This window comes from Acanthochromis polyacanthus, chromosome 7 (genome assembly GCF_021347895.1).
Source record: "Acanthochromis polyacanthus isolate Apoly-LR-REF ecotype Palm Island chromosome 7, KAUST_Apoly_ChrSc, whole genome shotgun sequence".
Classification (NCBI taxonomy): Eukaryota; Metazoa; Chordata; class Actinopteri; family Pomacentridae; genus Acanthochromis; species Acanthochromis polyacanthus.
Window position 1 is genome coordinate 33,292,423 of NC_067119.1, and position 22,474 is coordinate 33,314,896.

The 22,474-nt window shown below is 37.6% G+C and overlaps 2 protein-coding genes across 2 annotated transcripts; both read left to right on the forward strand.

The window, feature by feature from the left end:
- Nucleotides 1-822: 822 nt before the first annotated feature.
- Nucleotides 823-7,111, forward strand: LOC110956313 (ubiquitin-conjugating enzyme E2 G1-like). The gene is made up of 6 exons (XM_022201689.2): nt 823-1,004; nt 4,245-4,347; nt 4,451-4,548; nt 4,768-4,946; nt 5,068-5,175; nt 5,258-7,111. The coding sequence occupies exons 1-5, from the start codon at nt 962-964 to the stop codon at nt 5,152-5,154; spliced, it is 510 nt and encodes a 169-aa protein (XP_022057381.1). The 5' UTR covers nt 823-961; the 3' UTR covers nt 5,155-5,175; nt 5,258-7,111.
- Nucleotides 7,112-11,022: 3,911 nt separating this feature from the next.
- On the forward strand, nt 11,023-22,349 carry rad9b (RAD9 checkpoint clamp component B). The gene is made up of 11 exons (XM_051951144.1): nt 11,023-11,056; nt 11,359-11,429; nt 14,595-14,732; nt 14,923-15,037; nt 15,287-15,386; nt 16,459-16,565; nt 16,776-16,882; nt 17,836-17,900; nt 18,153-18,275; nt 21,470-21,692; nt 22,239-22,349. Exons 1-11 carry the CDS (start codon nt 11,023-11,025, stop codon nt 22,347-22,349), a joined length of 1,194 nt encoding a protein of 397 aa, XP_051807104.1.
- Nucleotides 22,350-22,474: the final 125 nt, after the last annotated feature.

Genomic DNA, 22,474 nt, shown 5'->3' on the forward strand with positions numbered 1-22,474 from the left:
ACTTCTAGCCATCACTGCATCATGCTCAATTATATATATATATATATATATATATATATATATATATATATATATATATATATATATATATATATATATATATATATATATATATATATATATGTCAGGGTAGAGACTGCGATTTGGTAGAGTTGGAGTTTCTACCAGTAGAGATTGCGATTGGAGTCTCTACCAGTAGAGTGTGCGATTGTAATCTCTACCAGTAGAAACTCCAATCCTACCAGTAGAGATGGAACTTTAAATCTGACCCCTGCCCTGACCCCTGCCCCTAACCTTAACTAACCCTGACCTTTAAATCTGACCCCTGCCCTGACCCCTGACCCTAACCTTAAAAGTCTAACCTTAGCCCTGACAAATCTCTAATGGTAGGATTGAAGTTTCTACTGGTAGAGACTCCAATTCTACTGGCAGAGGTTGCGATCGCAATCTCTACTGGTAGAAACTCCAACTCTACCAAATCGCAGTCTCTACCCTGACATATATATATATATATATATATATATATATATATATATATATATATATATATATATATATATATATAAATGATTTATGAGTACTTTTTGTGTTCGTATATGTAGATTCCTAGTCATTCAGGTCATAGAAATCCTCCTGAAAGAGTCTCAGTACAGATTAGCTGGAGTCGCCTTTTGGTCTTTGATGTTTTATATCTCATCTTGCATGCCTCCAGTACAGTCCAGCTGTTTCTGTACTGAAGCTCTTAGGATCAGGTTGGTGTTTGTTGCCTTGAAGTCACATAAACACTGAAATCTGCAGCCGCGCATGCGCATAGCTGAACCCAGCAGCTGAACCTTGTGTCAAAACACAGAGGGAAACCAGCAGCAAGCAGCGAAGGACCTCATCTCGATTTCAGCTTTGGCTCTATTTTTCCGAAAGTGTTCGTCTATATAGAGTGTTTTTCCAATTACGTCTGCGTACCATGACCGAACAATCAGCATTACTTCTTCGAAAACAACTGGCAGGTACGTGAACACTGAAATTGTGGTCAAATACAGCCGATATAAAGGCTGCCTACCTAGCCGCTAACGTTAGCTTTTTTGTAGCTACGCAAAGCTGTGTTTACGCCATAGGAGTAACCAAGCAGCATAATGGGTTTCTTTATCACTGCAGCAGAGCATGTGGCTAAGCTGCTTTAATTAGCTGATCTCTGTTGGGAACAAAGACCTATATTTTGAAGTACAGGGTTGTAAATAACATTATATCTGAACCGACGCTGAATCGCTTCGCCAGCCTTGCTAGCGGGCTAGCAAGTTCGGCATTAGTTAGCTGACGGAACAAAGGAATAATCAATCCAGGGACTCATCTGCTCTGATGATTTTAGCTAATGATTGCTGACTACACTATGAGCCTTTTATAGGTTAATATGTTAGTACATAACGAGCAACTTGGTTGGAATTACTAGCTCATAGTATAACTATGTAAGATCATATCTAATGTTTCTATGTCAAATCTGGCTCAGTGTCTAACGCAGGTTAGTTAGCGGGTTTTACTGAGGATCAGTATTCAAGCCCTCACTGATGAAACTGTTATTGTTCTGTCTGCATCGTCGGCTTATTTTCTGTGTCATCGCCGATATTGTTACTGGTGGTGGCAGTGATGTACTTATTAATGCCACACACACGGATGCTGACACCGAGATACTAACATGCAGGATGTACAGTTTAGTACGCAGCTGCCTGACACTCCAGTTCATGCTGTGTAGTCGGATACATAAATCAATGGGCCGTTTTATAATACTAATGTGATATGGTGTCTTCTTTACTTCACTGGTGACCACACTGATGGAATTAAACCCCAATGGTTGCTGACAATATGGTACTTGCTATTTACTCAACGCTATGAACTATGGCTGCACAATATTGTAAAATTGGACTTTGAGCTATTTTGTTTTTCTGAGATACATATTGCATTGTGAACAAAAAACAGGATTTTCACCAGATGACTTGAACAGCTCTATTTGGAAAGAATTAATAATTGGGGTGATTTTGTGTGTGTGTGGTGGTGGGGGGGTTGCATCCAGATCAGGCTGTGCTCTCACCAAACACAGCTTTGTGGCACGCTGGTTTAAATGGTCAAACAAATTAGTTATGCCGCTTTATGTAATGGCATCGTTCGCAAGACACTGCATCACACTGTACATCAGTGTTGATGCTGAAATGATATATTGTGCAGCCCTAGCATGAGCAATGTGCAATTATTTTTTGGAGCCGTTTTGCTGTAATTAAGTTAACAAGGAGTCTGTGATCACAAAGAAAAATGTGTTTGTGATTGTAATAAAACGATCAGCAGGAAGTTCAAAATAATTATGTTGGAGTTGGCTACAAAATTAGATGAGGTCAACTTCATGAAGCCCTCAAGATTCAGTTAATATATCTGAACTCTATCACAATATAATGAAGGTCAACATCTCAGACAATGCCCAGTCTTAGTATGAAACTGATGTTATGCTAGTATTTTCCTAGCCAAACATTACAGCCAAACTGACCCACTTTGATAAAGTTAGACCTTTTGTGATAATATACCATACTGCACCACTTAGTCGTGACCGCGGTCTAGACGGAGAATTTCATCAGATGTTGGAATGCCAGCAACCGGTCAACACTGCATCATATTTCATGACTGATTTAGTATTTTGCACCCACTGTACAGTATGCAAATTTTGGTCTTTCTGTGTGTGGGGATGTGAATCACTGACTTTACAGTGGTAGATTCTGTTCTGTTCTTTCTTGAAGTTGGTGATTCACTTAAACAGAAATTATTATTTTTGGAAGCCACGATTTTCTTCTGTAAACATTTGTCAAACTGAAATTTTATTGAATGAACTTGCAGTACTCTGAAACTGACTTATTTTCATGTAATGTGACAAATACATATAGCAAAATGATCTTTTAACTCTTACTGTTAATGCTTTTGTTAATTTCGCTAACTTCTGATGAGACATTTCTCATTAATCTAGCTTTTCAATCTGAAAGACTGTTCTAGTACAGAAATCTATTTTACATGTGCTATGATGATTACACCAAAGTTATATTAGTACATTGTTTTAAGCACATTAATTACTGTTAATATTTGAACTTATTTCGGAGTACCTTTGTATATGCTTTGTTGTTACATGAAAAATTACATATTGTTTGTCAGAAGGCCATATGTGGGTCAGAAAATTGAAACAACAGCTCAGAAGACCGGATAAGCACACTCCATGCCTTGCTTTGTAAGCGTAGCAGTGTTAATTAATACAGTACTTGCTACTGATACATTCAGGTCACATGCCGTTAGCTTTGCTTTGTGCATCAATTAGTTGTTAATTCAAACATTTCTTAGAGCTTCTTCACTGTCTTTTCAACAACAGTAAACACAAGGTGGAAAGACACGATTCACCTTATATTGACCAAGAATTTTCATCATGCGTGGATTATTATGTATTATATGTCAGGGACTCCAGTGAAGATTTATTATCCTCTGAAGGATAATAAATCTATAGCTATGGACGTATCGCCATAGCTGTCCTTTTTTTTCTGGTGCTGTTTACCTCTTTATTTAGTTATTCCTCTCTTTGACCAGTTCTGAGCCTATGTTATACACATATAGTTTCTACTTTTGATGTTTTGAGTGCTGTATGAATAAATAAATAAATGCATTTTGTGCTGAGTCTTTGTTGAGGAGGTTGGTTTAGCTGTCACCACTTCATTCGCTCTCTTTCTTACATGTGTGCAAGGGCAGGGTTTTTCCTGTTTTGTATGAATTTTTGACACATCCCCAAACAAATTTTAGATGGCACAAAAGGAAAACTACCAGCACAAAAATGATTTGAAATAAGAATTATTCCTTTTTTTTCTTCTTTTTTAACCAGTTTTGCCAATTGGATTTTTATTAATTCAAGCACAATAGGCATTTTTTGTTCATCAAGGTCAGAAGTAACAGAAAATTCATAGATTTCTATCAAGTAAGGTAACAGAGACTGACTGCCTTTACTGTACCACTGACCATGTTTACTGTCGCGCATAGTCAAGCCCCCAGAGACCCACTCTAAGCCAGAAGAAACCCTGAAGGGGTTTGTGTAAAAATAACAAGAAGGCACTGAGGATATTGACACAACCAACTACTTACTTGCTCACACATGTGTATCTGTCAGAAATTAAAAGTTATTTTTTTCAAGCTCAATAAAAATAGCTTATGCCTGTTTTGTTTCTTTTCTTTTCCAGAGCTCAACAAGAACCCCGTGGAGGGCTTTTCAGCTGGTCTCATAGATGACGACGACATATACAAATGGGAAGTTGTGATCATTGGCCCACAAGATACTCTTTTGTAAGTGAAAAGATATTTTGCTTTAGCTAAGATATTAAAAACATTAATGTTTAAGTTTTGTGATTTCTCATCTGTTCTTTTCTATCCTTTATTTCCACTGCAGTGAAGGAGGGTTTTTCAAAGCTTACCTAACCTTTCCCTATGATTACCCGCTACGGCCACCAAAGATGAAGTTCATCACTGAGATCTGGCACCCAAATGGTAAACGCATTCCTTCACATTCACTCTTTGATATTTACTTACTGAAAGTCTTTGTTGTCATCACTTGATCTGCACATGTTAAGATATTTCAATAGCTTTTTCGTAAATCAAGATTATTGGTTGAGTTGGAGTGTGACCCAGGCTTTGAGTTCAAACCTAATAAAAACTGGCTTCACTTTGTATTGAACACTGTTGAATTCATATTCTTGTTCTTCACAGTTGCAAAGAACGGGGATGTTTGCATTTCAATTCTGCATGAGCCAGGTGAAGATAAATTTGGCTATGAAAAGCCTGAGGAGCGCTGGCTTCCCATCCACACTGTAGAGACAATCATGATTAGTGTTATCTCCATGCTGGCAGACCCCAACAGCGATTCACCAGCTAATGTGGATGCTGCAGTGAGTTCCACTACTTATCCCATTCCCTTGACACCAGAAATCCTTTCTTCAATCTTGTAATCTCCGCAGTTCAACAAAATTGAGGCTGTGTTATTAAAATAATGTGGTGTTTCTCTCACAGAAAGAGTGGAGGGAGGATCCTAATGGTGAATTCAAGAGGAAGGTGGCTCGCTGTGTAAGAAAAAGTCAAGAGATGGCATTTGATTAGGAGTCAACTGTAAATTCCAGGGTGAGTAAACTGACTTGCTAGGTATGATTTATTTGTGAAATCTTGCATATGAAATTAATAATAGTTACACTTTTTTTTCCAGTTAAAGGAAATGCCTTCAGAGGGAAAATTTCAGCAAAAGGCTTTTGCACCCCTTGTTTTGCCAGTCAACGGAATTGGTTGGCTTCAACCACTTTTCTGTGAACGGTTGTCATTTTCCGCCAGATGAGCCAATTTGAAAATCCTACCAGCGAAATTAACCTGTTTCCTACCTGGAATTGTATATTTAATTTTATTTATTTTGAAAAATTAATGATGTAAGATATGTCACTACTGTAAATTAACTTGCTTTTTTATCTGCTGCTGAACAGTTTCTACTTTATACCAGGTTTCTTATGCAATTTAGTGGTCAAGATTGTGTAAAACAAAAGGAAAGCCTGTTCTCATTAGGTCGTCACTTGTCCTCCCTGCTGCATACTTACCAGATTAATGTCAGCCCAACAAATCTGTTAATAGATGTAATTCTTTTCAACACTCTCGTGAATCACTGTTGCCTTCTGTTGGCTTCACTTCCTCACAGTTTGCTTGTTGTTTAGAAGGACAGGCTGAGAGCTTTTAGAGCGACTTATAAGAGTTTTACAGTGTTTAATTTTTCTGAGAAAAACAGTCTTCTGCTATCATTTTCCCATAATGCCTGTGTGGGTCTAAGATGTTTAAAACCATGACTCTCAAACCTGCATGGTGCCCTCAAACAACTTTGTTCTGTGTTGTTTCTAGCTGTGGATGTAATTGGAATGGCTTACTCAGTGATTTGAGAGTTACTGTTTTATAATATTACTTATACTTGCACATGCATAACTAATGCTAACAGAAGATTTGTGCCAACTTCTCAGGATATCTTAGGGTCTTGAATAGCAATCGGTAAGATAAACCTCTAATATTCCTGAGCCTTCCCCGAAACATGTGGCCCTCCTGGTTTATGAATAAGTACTTCTTGTGAATCATGGACAACCAAATACAGTCTGTGAAAATAGCCTAAGCTGTGAACTAGCATTTGAGCTTACCTCAATTTAAACAGATAACAAATGTGACCAGGTTTATGGTTGAGTTCTGTTGGGGAATATGGGGGGTTTTAGGGGCTCCATTGTAGACTTAGGCTAGTTGTTCTAACTTTGTCATGACACATCTGGCTTTTAAATAGTGTGTGGAATAAAGTCACATTCAGTTGTGAGTTAAAACTCTTAAGGACTTTGAATAATACTCTTTAGTTCCATCATAATCTTGAGTTCTAATTGGTGCATACTTAGATAATATTTATCATGTATACTTAACTGAATTTGGGTTGCGATCCTTGACTTGAAGGTAACTCGCTACTTAATAAACAAGTGTTCTGTTCTGAAATGAACACAATCTTGTGTCTAAACTTTTTTTAAAAATACACAGTTCTGTTTGGGTGGAGTCTGGAAACCATTTGCTTTTGTTCACTTTCATTGATGGTGTTGCTGACTATTAAGCCATGATGACATTGGTTTTGAATTATGTTACACATTGATCTGTGACTGACACTGACAAATAGCTAACCATCTTCTGGCGCATGCAATCAGGTTTGAAGGAGTTGGGTATGTTTAAATAGGATACCATTGTTAGTACATTCTGGGTGAATGTGATGTGTACAGTTAGTAGATTTCCGTAGACTTGATGATCACATAACTGTTGTTGACATTACCTTTTTAAGTCAGAATTTTCTAACCTACCATGACCTCCTCTGACCGGTGTTCACTGTATTTGCACAGATTCGGTGCGTTTGAAATGTCATTAAGCAATACGCTCTGAAAATGGTGTGTCCAGGTAATCCACCCTATAACGCCATTATTTGTTTGTTTTTTTTGTTTGTTTTTCCATTTTGTGTCAATGCAATGTATATTGGACATGATGCTCAATAAAGTGTGTAAACAGAGTGGCTTGTAATTGTGTTTGTATTTTACATTTTAGATGAGAACACGCTCTGGGTTCAAGTATATTAGACCTCTCCCCTGTAATTGGAATCCAATGGCACAGTGTCACATTTCAGGGCTGGCTTTATTTCACACCAACAGGCTCTGCTGGCTGCAACATGTACTGAGCTGATAAAGATGCCAGCGACCTCTCTGACATATCGACAGGAAATATTGGGATTGTAGCTAATGATGAGGAAGCGGGTTACATTTGTTGAGCAACTGAAAAAAGAAAACCTGTTTAAAAATGGAAGTGGTCACATCTCAACAAGGTAACACTTATTATGGCCTTAATTATATTCAGTGAATCAATGTAGACAATGGATTTATGCACTTTCAAACTGACATTCTTGATCTTTAGGTCCGCCGAATCCAGCAACAGGTGTACAGATGGTGAGTCAAAACACTGCTTTAAATGCTAAGTAGACATGAATAAACCTGTTTTTTTAAATCGTTTAATTTCATAATAGATAACAGAATTGAAATAGTAGCAATTAAGTAACTGTAGGTTTGCTTCCCATTTGATAACTAAACCTCTCAGTCACAGAGTGATTGCCTGCTTAATTTTTAGTGTTGTGGCTCCAAACCTTTTTTGTGTGATGTACCCCCCACAGCTGGATGTTATTTAACACTGCTCATTAGATTAAAGTGGATTTGTTACGGTATTCAGTTGAACACTCAGCCTGTACATCATAGTTTGCACATTTCAACAATTTCTTGATTCATTTTATCCTTTTCAACATTTATCCATCACTTTTCCCTATTCAGAGTTTTGTATATTTGATTAAACCATTTACCCATTACTTTTATCCTTTTCAACATTTATCTATTATTTTTAGCTACCTGTTCATCTATTTTTATACTTCTTTGAGATATTTACTCTGTTAATTATATTAGCTGTTTAACAATTCATACCTTCAACAACTAACTAGACTATTTCTCTCTTACATTCGCCTAAGTATTTAAAAGGTTAATGCTTTACTTAAATATATACATTGAAGCCATTTATCTTTCTCTTTCAACTAGTCTCCTCACTCTCTAACTAATTTTAATGCTGTTTTGCAATATGTGTCATGTGTAAATGTGTGTGTTTAAAATGACATAACTTAAGTATAGGTTCTTTTGCTTGTTACATGACATTGTACAATTAGATTTAACATGTTTAATCCCACTGCACTGATACTGTAAAATTCGACATTATTGTTGTTATTTTTAAATGAATCAACCATAAACTACTACAGAGCTCCCTGAATTCAAGTTAGTACATGTAATTTGTATGTGTATGTTATAATTACATGTATGCATTGCAAATGGGTGTCAACATGTCATGATATCTACAGGTATGGCTCTAAACTAGACCTTGTGACACAAAAAGGGCATTACACTTTTTGAAGGTAGTCACCTTTAAAAACTAACATTTCAAAAAGAACAAAACATACATAATACTACCATTGGAATGACTACTAATACTTGTATCCTAATTTAAAGTACTGAAAAGCAAAAAATGATTTTGACATTACCCATGCCATTTTGAGTAAGAATATCTCGGTAACTACAAATATAACCCTGCTGCTTTTTTGTACAGTGATAGAAGACAAATGGAACTGTCTTGTAGAAAAATTTGGGGTCTCTGGTACCTGTCCCACACTGAGATTTTTGCCACCAAAAATAGCCAATTAAAAATCTCGTCCAACTTTGGGAGCTCATATTTTCCAAACTGAGGTACCTAGAAAGCTCCAGTTTGCTAAGTTATCACACAAGTTTGTGTAGAATGGAACCCAGGGGGGTTAGAACACTTCTGTGCAGAATTTCTAGTACTTTTAAGGTCCCAAACCCCACTTGCGAGTAGTTTTTTTTTTTTTTTTTTAATTTTTGGCATTTTTAGCAAGCCCCCATGGCCTGCAGAGTGTAGGGAAACACCTGGAGATGTTTGTGGGGCACTAGCTACATGCAGAGGCCTTGTTTACCAACTCACAGCTCTCCGGTATGTCTAGAGGCTGAGAAATAACCACTTAAAGATGCAAAAAACCCTGGCGAGGCTTTTCATAGCCCAAATTCTGAAAATTTCAGACCCCCACAACTCAGAAACTATTTGAGCTACAGGCCTACAATTTTGCATATAAAGTACTTTTGTAACTATCTAGTGACATGCAAATTTAGGACTAATTTGAAAATGGTGTGGCAACCACCATCTGGTGAAACCACACGGAATCACCCATATAAAACATTTTTGTATGCATTAATCAGATTTGAAAAAAATCTGTAATATTTACTATGATGAAGAAAAGATGAGGAGGTGTTATCCTTAAAATCTGCTGAATAAACAACACCACAGATTCTCTTTGTATACAGGGTATTTTGTGTGACATGTTGCTTTTGGCAGGCTTTGGGTGTCTGCCTAATCAGCAGATGATAGAAATATACAGAGGAACACAAGTAAGTGTTCCTGCTGGCAGTCAGCACATGAAGACTGTATACACACCCAAATCTATGATGTCGGCACCATTCTTACAGGTAATACATAACCCACACTCAGTTCAGTTTTTCTTATCTTCAAGTCTTTAAATGGCTTGAATAAGTTGAAAAAAAATCTTGTCAGTCCACCATGTGGAATTCCGTTCTTGTGTCTGCCTCAGCATCCTGCCCTGACACCTGGACAGAGACGCTACCTTTGCAGCATAGCAAACGTTTACAGTACAGAGCATATGAGACGGCAGATGAAGCAGCACTACCTTAATGTTCTGCACGCATGTGTCCAGTCAGGTGTGTATTGAAATATCTGAAACTGAATTGACCTCTACCATCCATCTCATGTTGTATTTTGTGCCTCGTAGGTCAGAATGACACCTGCAGGAGGAAGTACGTGGATCATCAGCAGAGAGACAATAGCACATTTACAAAGGATGCTGAGAAGGACAGGACAAAGACAAATAAGCCACAAAGGCAGAGGAAAGGCAGCAACAGAGCTAATTCTGATGTCATACTTCCAAAAATAGTCAACAGATGACAGATGACAGATATAACACCAAGTGGGTGTACTGATTTGAAGGCCCCAGTGATGTGTTAGTGTTATGTTGATCTTTCTATGAATACCCTTTGCACTGAGGCACATCTTTTCAAAGATGACTTTAAATGTCCCTGACCAAGAATAGTGTTCAGTCATAAGACTCCATATTTTACTAATTGGGCACTACTTTTATTACATGTCAAAGAGTATTTGTATTCTTGAACTTGATATTATCCAAAATATAGTAACACATATGATATGGGATACTGTTTATCATGGAGTCTATCAGTCAGGATTTGCATACATCCATTCTATAGATCATATATATCTTTTATAAACAGTGCGTGATCTCTAATAACTTTATATCTATTTAGGCTCCAACAGATATCCAAATTGAAACCACTTGACAGAAACTGAATATGTGTATTTTTTGTTTGAGAAAATATTATTCTATTATTTATTGATGTTAGCTGGAAGCTGTGATTGTGATTCATTTGTTTTAATTGGTAACATTATGATCCTAAATGATTCAGTCTTTTGATTGCTCTGCATGCTCATTATCTACTTTATTAACTGCCTTGAACTTAATCAGGCTCTTTTTTTAGGCTGACTATGTAACATCTGCCCAGTGAATAAAGATGAAACTACTTCGCCTTGATAGCATTGTTAATTACTCTGAACTATAAATAAAGACGTTGTAACCTGAAGTGTCTTCAAGCCATTTTGTTATAGTAAATAAGATTAAAACTACAGAGAACCGTCTTTAACCCGACTAATGTAACCTCTCAGAGAAATATGTTGCTAAGCTAGTTAGCATGTACACGTTTCTGGTCTGTGCCTGTGCAGTAAAATCTACCTTCAGTAAATATGAACTGTGTGCTTGATGGAAACTGCGTTAAAGGTAGTAACAAACACGACTACAGAAACATGAAATAGTTATCTTTACTGTAATAATGATTAGTTTAAAAATATGACCAAGGTAAGAGGAATAGCAGCTGTTAAAAATACATAAAAGCATTAAGGTAAACAGCCGGGCTAGCTTCTTACTAGCTAGCTAACACAGCTAACAGCAATTTATTTGATGTTACGGATTTTTAATTCAACGCCTGCAGTTTACTTGTTTCATTTATAATAATAGAAAAAAAGTTTTAGGTACACATTCAATCAACAGTATTGTGCTAACCTTGGTGCCTTGTGTTGCAGCGTTTGGAAAGGCTATTCATGCCCTGTCCCGGATTGGAGATGAACTGTGGTTGGATCCTATGGTCAGAGGGGTGAGCAACCAAAACTAAAGGGGAAACAGTTTGTAATTAAATGATCACAAATTCTTTTTCTTAGCAATCAGTGGTGAATAAAGTATCCACACCCTTTACCAATGCAGCGATGTACACACACTCCACTCCAAGTAAAAGTACTTCATGAAAATACACTGTCTGGCCAAAAAAAAAAAAAAATATATATATATATATATATATATATATATATATATATATATATATATATAATTGCCACCTGGATTTAACTAAGCAAATTGGTAAGAGCCTTCTATTGGATAATTACTGCAGTGGTGAATGCATTTCAGCTACAACAACTTATTTAACCCTAGCTGATGCAGTGAGGAGCTTCTCATATTTTAAGCAACCATGTTTAAGACATATCCTGTGGTCATGGAAAGGATGTTAGTCTGTTTCAGAAGGGTCAAATTATTGGCCTGCATCAAGCAAAAAAAAAACAAAAACACACAACTAAGGAGATGTCAGAAACTAGTAAAATCAGGTTAAGAACCATCCAACACATTATTAAAGCTTTTAAGGATTGTGGTGAACCATTCTCTTCAAGGAAGAAATGTGGTCAGTCATGTGGTCTGATGAATCCAAGTGATGGGGGCATCAGGGTAAGAAGAGAGGTGGATGAAGTGATGCACTCATCATGGCTAGTGCCTACCAGCCTGTGGGGGTTAGGGTTATGATCTGGGGTTGGTCGGGTTCAGCAACATTATCTTCCCAAAGAATGAGATCAGCTGACTACATGAATATACTGAATGACCAGGCCTTACCATCAATGGAATTTTTCTTCCCTAATGACGCAGGCATATTCAGATGACGATGCCAGGATTCATGAGGCTCACATTGTGAATGAGTGGTTCAGGGAGCATGAGACATCATTCTCACACATGGATTGGCCTCTGCAGAGTCCAGACCTCAGTCCCATTGACAATCTTTGGGATGTTCTGGAGCAGACATTGTGCAGCGGTCCAAATCTACCATCATCACTATAAGATTTTAGTGAAAAATGAATGCAACTCTCGACAGAAATAAATTCTGTGACATTGCAGAAGATTATCAAAACAATGCCACAGTGAATGTGTGCCATTCTCAAAGCTAAAGGCGGTCCAACAAAATATTAGTGTGCAACCCTTTTTTTGGACGGGTAAAATGAAATGAAATGAAAAGTATTTATTTCGAACATAAAATTAACAGACAACTAATGCAGCATATACAAAATAAAACCACAGCTGAAACAAGGCATCACATAAATTTACAAATCATATATGTTCGAAAGGGAGTGGGAAGAAGACAAAACTTATTTAATCCCACCCCGAACAAGGTTACTTTATTAGCAATTTATTTCTATATAACCAAAATTGAATAGCAATAACATACAGCAAATCAATATTAAATCATTGGGCCAATTCCTCCTACAGATTTCTTTGTTCTTTATACTTTCCTTAAACGGGTAGTGTATATACTGAACTAATAGTAGGGTAAACAGGGGTCAGTCCCCCACAACATAACTCCTTTCCTGACAACTCGATACAGTCGCCCTTATAGGAAATCAAAAGAAGCTACATTTATTTTATACATTCATATATACACTTTTACCTACTGATTTTTATGACAGTTCTATTTAGGGTTATCTATTAATTATCTATATTTAGAACAAAATACAGCAACCACATTTCTTGTCATATATGAAAATGTCAAGGTAGGACACATTCTCTAGCCTTGATAATGTTTGTGATAAATTATGCATATAATCATCAAATGCAAGAACGCAATAACTAGCAAACAGTAAAAAAATGTCTAAAAGTTGAATGAGCTGACTTTATGTTAAACTAATTGTGTATTTACTAGAAAATTAGTCAACAGTGGTTAAGTTATATTAAATGTATCAGCCCATAAGTACTAAATTGTCAGTAAATCAAACCAATGTTTGTTTTTTTTTAAATTGGATATAATTTCTGTACATATTATTTAACATTCAAGTTGAAGTTAAAGGAAGACCTACTGCAAATATTAAATAAAGTTAATCATATGCATAAGTCACAACTTTGGAAGTATTGAAAAGACTCATGAGGTCAGATTCACTGTACTGTAGTAAGGGAAGATGCCCCTTTTCAGGATGGTGCATTTAGTTATATAATAGCAAACTTCTAGTCTGTTATGGAATAATTACCCTCTAAATTTGTTTGCTTGAGCATCACAATTGTGTTCATATTACACTAATATTCAGAATGCATGTGTTTTAAAAGAAAATAGACATTGTTTTTAAGATGTCCATCTTACCCTGTTTTACCTACAAAGGTATGTAGTCAAAGCACTGAAGGAAAAGTTCTGGATTGGTCCGTTTGACATATTATTATATACGACATCATCAGAAAGTGAAGCATCACATCAGCAGCACGTAACTATTGAACCTGCTGAAAGTAGAGCTAGTTTGAACTACTTTATAAACAGTTTTAATATAAAGGGACATCAGATAAATCAGACAGTTCATGGGAAAGGTTTCAGTTCTTGGACTGTTTTATCTAAACTCTGATTTTGGACAAATCATTAGAACATTTATTGAAGTCAAATCATGTAAGGGAAAATTTACTATTTGGTGGAACTTTGAACAACCTACTTCTGAAATGTAACCTCAACGACACACTGCTTTTTGTTGACCTGTTAAGCCTAAAAGGTCGGAAAACACTGGTTTAGTCTTTAACAGTTTGTTGTACTCCAAAAGCTTGTTATATTATCCACAAAATCTTCATCTTTAATGCAGCAAGAGCTATCAAACACATGTAGTGGATTAGAAAGTCCAATACTTTCCTCTTAAATGTAGAAGAGTGGAAGTATAAAGCAGGTAGCATAAGATCAAAATATTCAAGTAAAGTACAAGTACTTCAAAATTGTACTGTAGTACAGCACTTGAGTGAATGCACTTACCGTAGTTACTTTCTACCACTGTTAACCAGAGGCCTCTCTTACACTTATAGCATTATTGCTTTATATCTCTTCTCTGTCATGACATTTTACATGATAATCGGACAGTACACAATTAAAGTAATATGTCCATAAATACAGTGCTGGGATTTATATATTGTAAATATATATATATATATGTATGTACAGTATATCATATCTGAAGTATATAAATGTGTCTCTCTCTTGAAGCTGGCACTCCGATCAGTGAATTCTGCTCATTCTGCATATGCCTGCTTCCTCTTCTCGCCGCTGTTCTTCCAGCAGTACAACCTGGGATCAGTATCAGAACAGGGCAATGAAACAATCAAATGCAAGCTGATTATGAAGGTAAGTCAGTGATGTTGGTTATGCATCTGCAGAGAGACACTATAAGCAGTCGTGAAACTCTAATAAAACTAAGACTAAACACAAACCACGGCTGAAACATGACCATCACAGTCTCACTTTCAGACTCCATGATTAAAATATTAAACCAGCAATGCAAATTTGAACTAAAATGTGTCTATTTATATTTAAGTCTGTGCTGCCACTTTTCCGGTGTTTGACTTCCATTGAGCGTAATGTGAAACGATGCCAGATATCAATCAGCGCTCCCTGTGACCGAGTGATGATCCAGTTTTTCTGCAGACATGGTATGAGACACCGCAATTGATATCATGAGGGAGTTGGCCTATATACAACCTTTTTTGTTTGTTTTAGATTATTTAACAAATCTTTAATCATTTTAAAAGGCTCCTAAAAACAGAACTTATAAGTGCTGAGTTTTTTCACCCTGTGTTCTAAATGACCTCTCTTAAGTCACCACCGCAGACATTGCTTTGCATATTGTGAACACTTGGTGGCAGCGTGCTCCAAAAATCCTTTCTTCACTGTTGTGATAGGCATCACCAAAACCCATAATGTACGTTTCCAGGAAAGCGAGCCTCTCCAGGCAGTGTTTGCCTCACACCTGTGTCCCAATGTGCTGAAGACTCCTCCCAGGTTAGCACTTAAGTATTTGATGATGAAATCAGAACCTCAGCTTGTCTTAGGGCTGAAAGACCCGTCTTTAACCTCTTGTAATCTTTACATGACAATTGTTTTTACTGTTAAAATAATAAGATACATGCTGGCTGCTACCTGGATTTAGCATCCTAGTGTGTTCAATAGAGAGAGAGTAGATATAATATTTTTTACTTTCAGTGGACCAGAGTTTTTTCTGGCTCAGTATTGAATGCAAGGGATGAGAATGAACAACAGCAAGCATGATTGTCTCGGTTATCAAACTGCGTTGCTAATTTGACAGAAATCCATTTTCCTGTCATTCGAGAAACAAAAGTGACTATTAGGCTGCAGAAAATGATGCCCCAATTTACATATATATACAGTGCCTTGTGAAAGTATTCGGCCCCCTTGAACTTTTCAACCTTTTGCCACATTTCAGGCTTCAAACATAAAGATATAAAATTTCAATTTTTTGGCAAGAATCAACAACAAGTGGGACACAATCGTGACGTGGAACGAAATTTATTGGATATTTTAAACTTTTTTAACAAATAAAAACCTGAAAAGTGGGGCGTACAATATTATTCGGCCGCCTTGCATTAATACTTTGTAGCGCCACCTTTTGCTGCAATTACAGCCGCAAGTCGCTTGGGGTATGTCTCTATCAGTTTTGCACATCGAGAGACTGAAATTCTTGCCCATTCTTCCGAATAATATTGCACGCCCCACTTTTCAGCTTTTTATTTGTTAAAAAAGTATAAAATATCCAATAAATTTCGTTCCACTTCACGATTGTGTCCCACTTGTTGTTGATTCTTGACAAAAATTAAAATTTTATATCTTTATGTTTGAAGCCTGACATGTGGCGAAAGGTTGAAAAGTTCAAGGGGGCCGAATACTTTCACAAGGCACTGTATATGTGTGTATATATATATATATATATATATATATATATATATGTATATGTATATATATGAGTAAATCTTCTCAGTTAATATAACAGAAGTAACAGACTCCGTGCTCATTGTTTAGGTTGATCCTGTATGGGTATTTTGCACTGTTTCTGCAGGCTTCTTGGTGACATGGTGATGCATTTCCCAGTGTCTCAAGAAGAAATCACTCTGTCTATGACTCCTCTGAGAGTCAGTCTGAGAAATTACTTTGAGGGGGCAAAGGGTGAGTTAAAGTTATACTGTAATACAGCTCAAGTCCATGTGCAATATAGAGAGACTGATATAAACAGTTCAAGAGTTTTTTTTTTTTTTTTTAATTTGACATGTGACTACGCCTATCTAGATGCTGCATATTTAATTCTTCAATCACATTTAAACAAACACTAAAGTTGCCATGCAAGCACTGTTTGACTCGGATGTGGTTCTGTCACAGATCAGATAAAGACGATGCACACTGAGATAACCTTACACCCAGAGGAGTTTGACTACTTTCAGGTCGGAGTGGACTTAGACATAACCTTCTGTCTGAAGGAGTTGAGGGTAACAGAGTTACTTCTGGAGGCTTCCTTTACCCCCATCAAATGAGTGTATCATATTTGTTCTGCTTGTGTGTCAGTATGCGTGTGTGATGTTGACGTTCACCAGGGGCATTTCATGTCTGAGAGGTCATATTTCTGGTCTGTAATCTGGATACTCATGTCTGTAGAGCTCTCTATCTTTATCACGTAAACTTTCCTCTCAGTGCTGCGACTCCTCTTTTTAGCAAAGTAGGGTGACCTAAGCGATCTAACACTACACAGAAACAGTACTGTAATTAAAGTAATGAGTTGCAAAAATGATAGGCTATGCATGCACGCACAGTCTATTATAAACTTCCAAGCCAAGTAGGAATGTTTTTGGATTTCAGGGCTCTTTAAACTTAAGTTGATCCTAAATTGTTTATAGTTTGAGTAACAGCAAAACATTGGATCTTGGAGAAGTGTTATTCATTTCCAGAATAGTGTGTTCAGTAATATAATGGTTTATTGCAGCATCTAAAAGAACACACCCCAGTTTGAAATGCTTTCCACTGGCTTGACTTACAAAACAAAACAGAAAGACTTGGTTGGCTATTTGGAAATCTGGATGAGCAGTCCTCGTGGTAGTTCAGTTATAATGAGGCTTGACCTGCTTTAATGCCCACAACTCTTGTCCCTAATGTCTTGGAATGCTTCTCTGACACCCAGCTGGGAAGCTCCTCATTAGCCAGCCTAGTCGTCTTGTGCCTGTCGGTTTTGGAAAATCGGGTTTGAATGGATTAGAAACCTAGCTTTAAGTTTTAGTTGTCTTTAGTTTAGCCGAGCATTGATATTTTTGTTTAGTGTGAACATAGTACACATGTCATCACAATTTTCTCAAACTTCGCAGCTAACAAAATGCCATAGGTGAGATGTTAATGCACACAACTTTGTCTCAGTTTTTTCAATGAATTGAAGCTTCTTCTTTTTTTAAAGGGTTTATTGGCCTTTGCAGAGATGCATTGCCTTCCAGTGTCAGTTCACTGTAGTGCTACAGGAAGGTAAGTTTGTTCCCCAATGCGATTAGCTTGAGTGGCATTCTTATCTGAAGTTACATTAGCTGGGTGGTGTTATGCAACCGGAACTATAAACTGAATATCTAATTAACACAAGACAATTGACTACTTATAATGAGGTTTACTAGTGGCTGCTAAAACAATGAACAATACTGCTGAATTTAAAAACAGGAAATGGAGAAATTATGTTTCTGTGACTGTCAGGTGTCCACTAGTGCACAGTTGTGTTGTTTGCAGGCCTGTCTGCTTCTCAGTGGAGGACATGGTTCTTGAGGCCACTGTGGTGCTGGCTACTCTGACTGACTCTGAAAGCAGGGGTCCTTCTCAGCCTACAGAGACCCCAGTACCCACTACACCCAGGTAACAAACACTCCTGACTCCAGTCTCAGTACTTTAATTGTGTTTGCAAGAATAGAGATCTGGTATTATATCCTCAGTAATGTTACACAGATATATATTGATGGTCTTCTTATTTTGACCAGGAATGTCTTTGTCACAACTGAAGGCACAGTTTCTCAGAGGTACAGTCAAGGTGTCTTGGAAAGTTTAATTAAATCTTCCCACGGGGTTCTACCTGAGCTTCTCTCCTGGCACTTACTCAAGGCGGTTTGCCCTCATTGGCTGTGTTTATCCTCCTAAGAGGCATAGTATTACAGTAGCGAGACTTGTGTCTGTAACAGAGATATATAGGCCAAGCCCAGGACATGTGGGGTTGAGTTAGAAGCTTGTCAGTGGGACTTGTTTGTAATCCCCTCATCTCCGCTATGCTAGTCTGCTCGGCTGTTCTGCCAGTGTTACTGTCCTGCTTTGCTAGCTCTCTCTATTGTACTACCCTTCAACCTCTAGGTGGAATAACAGTCTCAGCCCGACTGTTCAACATCTGAGTCATTTGTTGCTCGATTTTCTCGTGGCACTGCTGCGAATCTACAGAGACACAACTGCCCTGATGAGCAGGCAGTTTTTCAGTGCCTCTGTCCCCACTGCTCAGGCATTTAATGGCATTCTTACATTCTATTTTGTCTTTTGACCCAAATCATTCATTCTATTCTTGAACGTATGCTGTACATTTGTGTTATTCATGCCGTGTTCTTAACTGAACTTGTTTGCATGCTGCTTCAAGGGCCTTTTGAAGTACAGCACCAGGGCCTGAGGTTTTCTGAAGACATTTTAAAATGAGCTTGTTCTCTCTACTTCTTCCTGCTGTGGTCCTCATTATGCTTCTGGTCTATGTTCTTCTCTAAAGTTGCTGACATGTAGTGTGGTTACCACCACGGTTGTTTTGTTATTCGCTCATACCTTCTTAAGGCCAATGTCAGTATCAGCTGATACAGAGCTACAGCTTGTCTTTATAAACATAAATAATTACAACATTTTTAATATTATAATATTAAAAATCTTGTTCCATTAATAATTATTAATGGAATCTAAACTTATTACACAACATTTTAACACCTGAAGTTGTAAATATTGCCATGCTTATTACCCTACTTACTCTGTTTTATTTGATTTCAATTTAGTTTTAGTGTCACAGTATAATGCCATGTCTTGTTTATTGAATATATTACAGTGTAATATACTAGATGCTTGGGGCAAAACAAGGTAAAAACATATGTAGTATACAGCAGAAGTTAGTACACTCCTGTGTAATATCACTGAAACATCAAATTATTCAAAATAGTATCACCTCTCAATATTTGCATTATTTTGAAATTGAACAGTAGAGTATTTCTTCTAATCAAAAAAAAAAAAAAAAAAAAACAGAAAAATACCTGTGATCACTGACACAAAGTGAATGGACCTGTAATCCAACTATTTTCTATACACCGTTTCATCCTCATTTGGGTCATGGGGGGGCTGGCCTCTATCCCAGCTGACTTGGGGCGAAGGCACGGGACACCCTGAACAGATGACCAGTCTATCACAGGGCTACACATAGAGACAAACAATCACACTCACATTCACACCTACAGACAATTTAGAATCACCAATTAACCTCAGAATGTCTTTGGACTGTGGGAGCACCCTGGAGAACCCAATAAAAACCCACACTTCACAGGGAGAACATGCAAACTCCACACAGAAAGATCCCAGGACCAGGCTGGGATGTGAATGGGAGATCTTCTAGCTGTGAGGCGACAGTGCTAACAACTGAGCCACCATGCAGCCCATGGACCTGTAATGCTCCGTAAATCTAACTACTTAAATATAGTTACAAAATTACCTGTAAACATCATTACCTGCATCATTGCCCCAGATGAAAAAGAAAAAGAGAAAAAAAATCTGATTGTGAGACTTCACGAAGTTGGAAAAGGATACACAAAGATGTACAAACTAAAAATCAGTGGTAACACAGCTGCAACATTAATCAGAGGTGTGGAAGGAGACATAGTACCACTACTCACAGCCCTCCTGCTAAAATGATACCACATGCAGTGCACTACTTGCAGAATCTGGTTCCAAGGAACGGCCAGGTGTTATCAATGGACCTTGGTGTTCTCACTTTGCCAGCACACACTATTATTCTGTCATGAGGAAGAAAATGCTCTGGCTTGTTTGTATTTCTTTAAATCAATCATAGTTGTTGTGGCAAAAAAAATTGAGAACCTCATGAATATTGGAAGCACATTCTTTAGTCAGATGTGGTCAGTGTAATCTTTATTTGCTCACATGGAGCCCAGCATGATTGGTGTAAACCTGGCCAGGACTGCCAGAGTGAATGCATATTCCTGTCAAGCACAGACATGGGAGCATCATTATTTGTGGCTGCATGAGCGCAAAAGGTGTTGGGGAGAATACATTAATAGATGGCACCAAGATGACTTCTAGTCTGCAGAAGAGGAATATTTTAGCGTGATAACAATCCAAACATGCTGCCAAAATTATACAAGATATCTAAGGACAAGAGCATTAAAATATTGATTGGTATATAACTGGTTCTTAGTAATGTGCTGTCTGTTCTTGCATTGAGCTCCTACTATGGGGGCCTATATTTTTAGTATAGTAAATCTCCCTGTTAGGTTTACATTTTACTTAAGAGCAAATACTCAATGTAGAAGTTAAACTTACTGTAAGTGATAGTTTTGCATCATATGACATCTGCATGATGGTGCAAGGGGATATACTCACTTCTGTTGTATACTGTATTTAAATGTTCTCCAGAAATGTTTTCTGCCAGAGTTATTCAAAAAAGATGCCAATTTTTATTCTTGTGGTCATTAGTCCTGTGTAAAATCTAATCTTTCCTCTTTGCCCTGCCTTTTCCTTTGCCAGTTCATGGTATGTTACTTTCTCCACTCTCCAGTATAACAAACACCTCTCCTCACCAGGCTGAGTGATAATTCACATGCTTATGAGTCAGATTTCACTGAGACTGTATTTTCACTGTCCACAGGGGCAGAATTGTTATTTTGCTGTTAAAGAAACTAGCACTGTCCAGCATAATTACATGGCACACAATGTTGGGACTGTTCTTGCCATCTCAGTAACTGATCATTAGCTCTGGATAATAAACTCATCCACAGCTTGTCACAGAGAGGAGTTGTGTGTGTTCCCAGGTGTGTATATGCTGCTGCTTTACCTGTGGGTTCCTGTGAGGCACACAGCAACATACCTCAAGATATTGCAGCTGTGACAGAGATAGTAGCATCCAGCGTGGACAGCCCTATAATCAACCCACCTGCTCTGACACAACTTCTGCCTCAGACTGTCATTCCTAATGAGTTCTGTGTGCCTGATGCAGCCTGTCCCAGCACCAGCACAACTCCTGCTTCCACTGTGGTAAGAAGAGCTTCCTGTTGGTTTACTTTTTTTTTTGGGATCCTCACATGATCCTTTTTTTCCCTGAGAAGGGATGCTCTACAGTCTTGACAAGTTAAGATGTAAAACGCCTGCATGTGTTTCAGTCAAACGTTTGCTTGGAAGTATGCCCAGATTATGTTTCACCTCACCTGAGAAGCAACTTAATATGTGAGATGCCATTATGTAGATTGAACCGTTTTATTGAAATCACAGTCAAACCCACAACTCTTGCTGAAACTCCTGTCTTACAACTTTTCTGGATGACATCCTATTTTGGTTCGGTTGAAGAATCTTAATCTGGTTGTGCCCTCGCGGAGTGAATGCCACCTTATCAGATCGTTTCAAGCAACCAGATGCAGTATTCATGTTGGTTTTTACTACACTGATAATTTAGAAAGGTCAGATTACTTTTACATTTGACTTAAAAAGCAAAAGGCAAATTTCAGTAAAAAGGGAGGTCATTTGTTTGTTTTTAAATGTTCCATCACTATGCACAAAAACATGTTGCCTCTTTCCTCCCTGTAGATCTGCTCTCTCCTGTTCAGGGCCTTGTCTTCAGATGAGGATGAGGATGATGGTTGTGCTGCAGGACTGAATGTCCTGGCATGTTACAGTGACGAAGAGGAGACTATGTAGGAGGACTGTCCAAGAAGCTTTTTACTCCGAGAGGTTACACAAGATGCATTCCACATCTTGACTTTTTGTGATGTTGTCCAAAGTAGCTCAAAATAATTTGTGGTCACCATGATAAGGTCTAAATT

Bases quoted from the DNA above. Each gene is read 5' to 3' on its own strand.
- LOC110956313 (XM_022201689.2), top strand. From the start codon at position 962: ATGACCGAACAATCAGCATTACTTCTTCGAAAACAACTGGCAG. The intron at 1,005-4,244 runs GTACGTGAACAC...TTTCTTTTCCAG, and splicing joins TCTTCGAAAACAACTGGCAG to AGCTCAACAAGAACCCCGTG. The intron at 4,947-5,067 runs GTGAGTTCCACT...TTTCTCTCACAG, and splicing joins CAGCTAATGTGGATGCTGCA to AAAGAGTGGAGGGAGGATCC.
- rad9b (XM_051951144.1), top strand. From the start codon at position 11,023: ATGAACTGTGTGCTTGATGGAAACTGCGTTAAAG. The intron at 11,057-11,358 runs GTAGTAACAAAC...CTTGTGTTGCAG, and splicing joins TGATGGAAACTGCGTTAAAG to CGTTTGGAAAGGCTATTCAT. The intron at 17,901-18,152 runs GTAAGTTTGTTC...TGTTGTTTGCAG, and splicing joins CACTGTAGTGCTACAGGAAG to GCCTGTCTGCTTCTCAGTGG.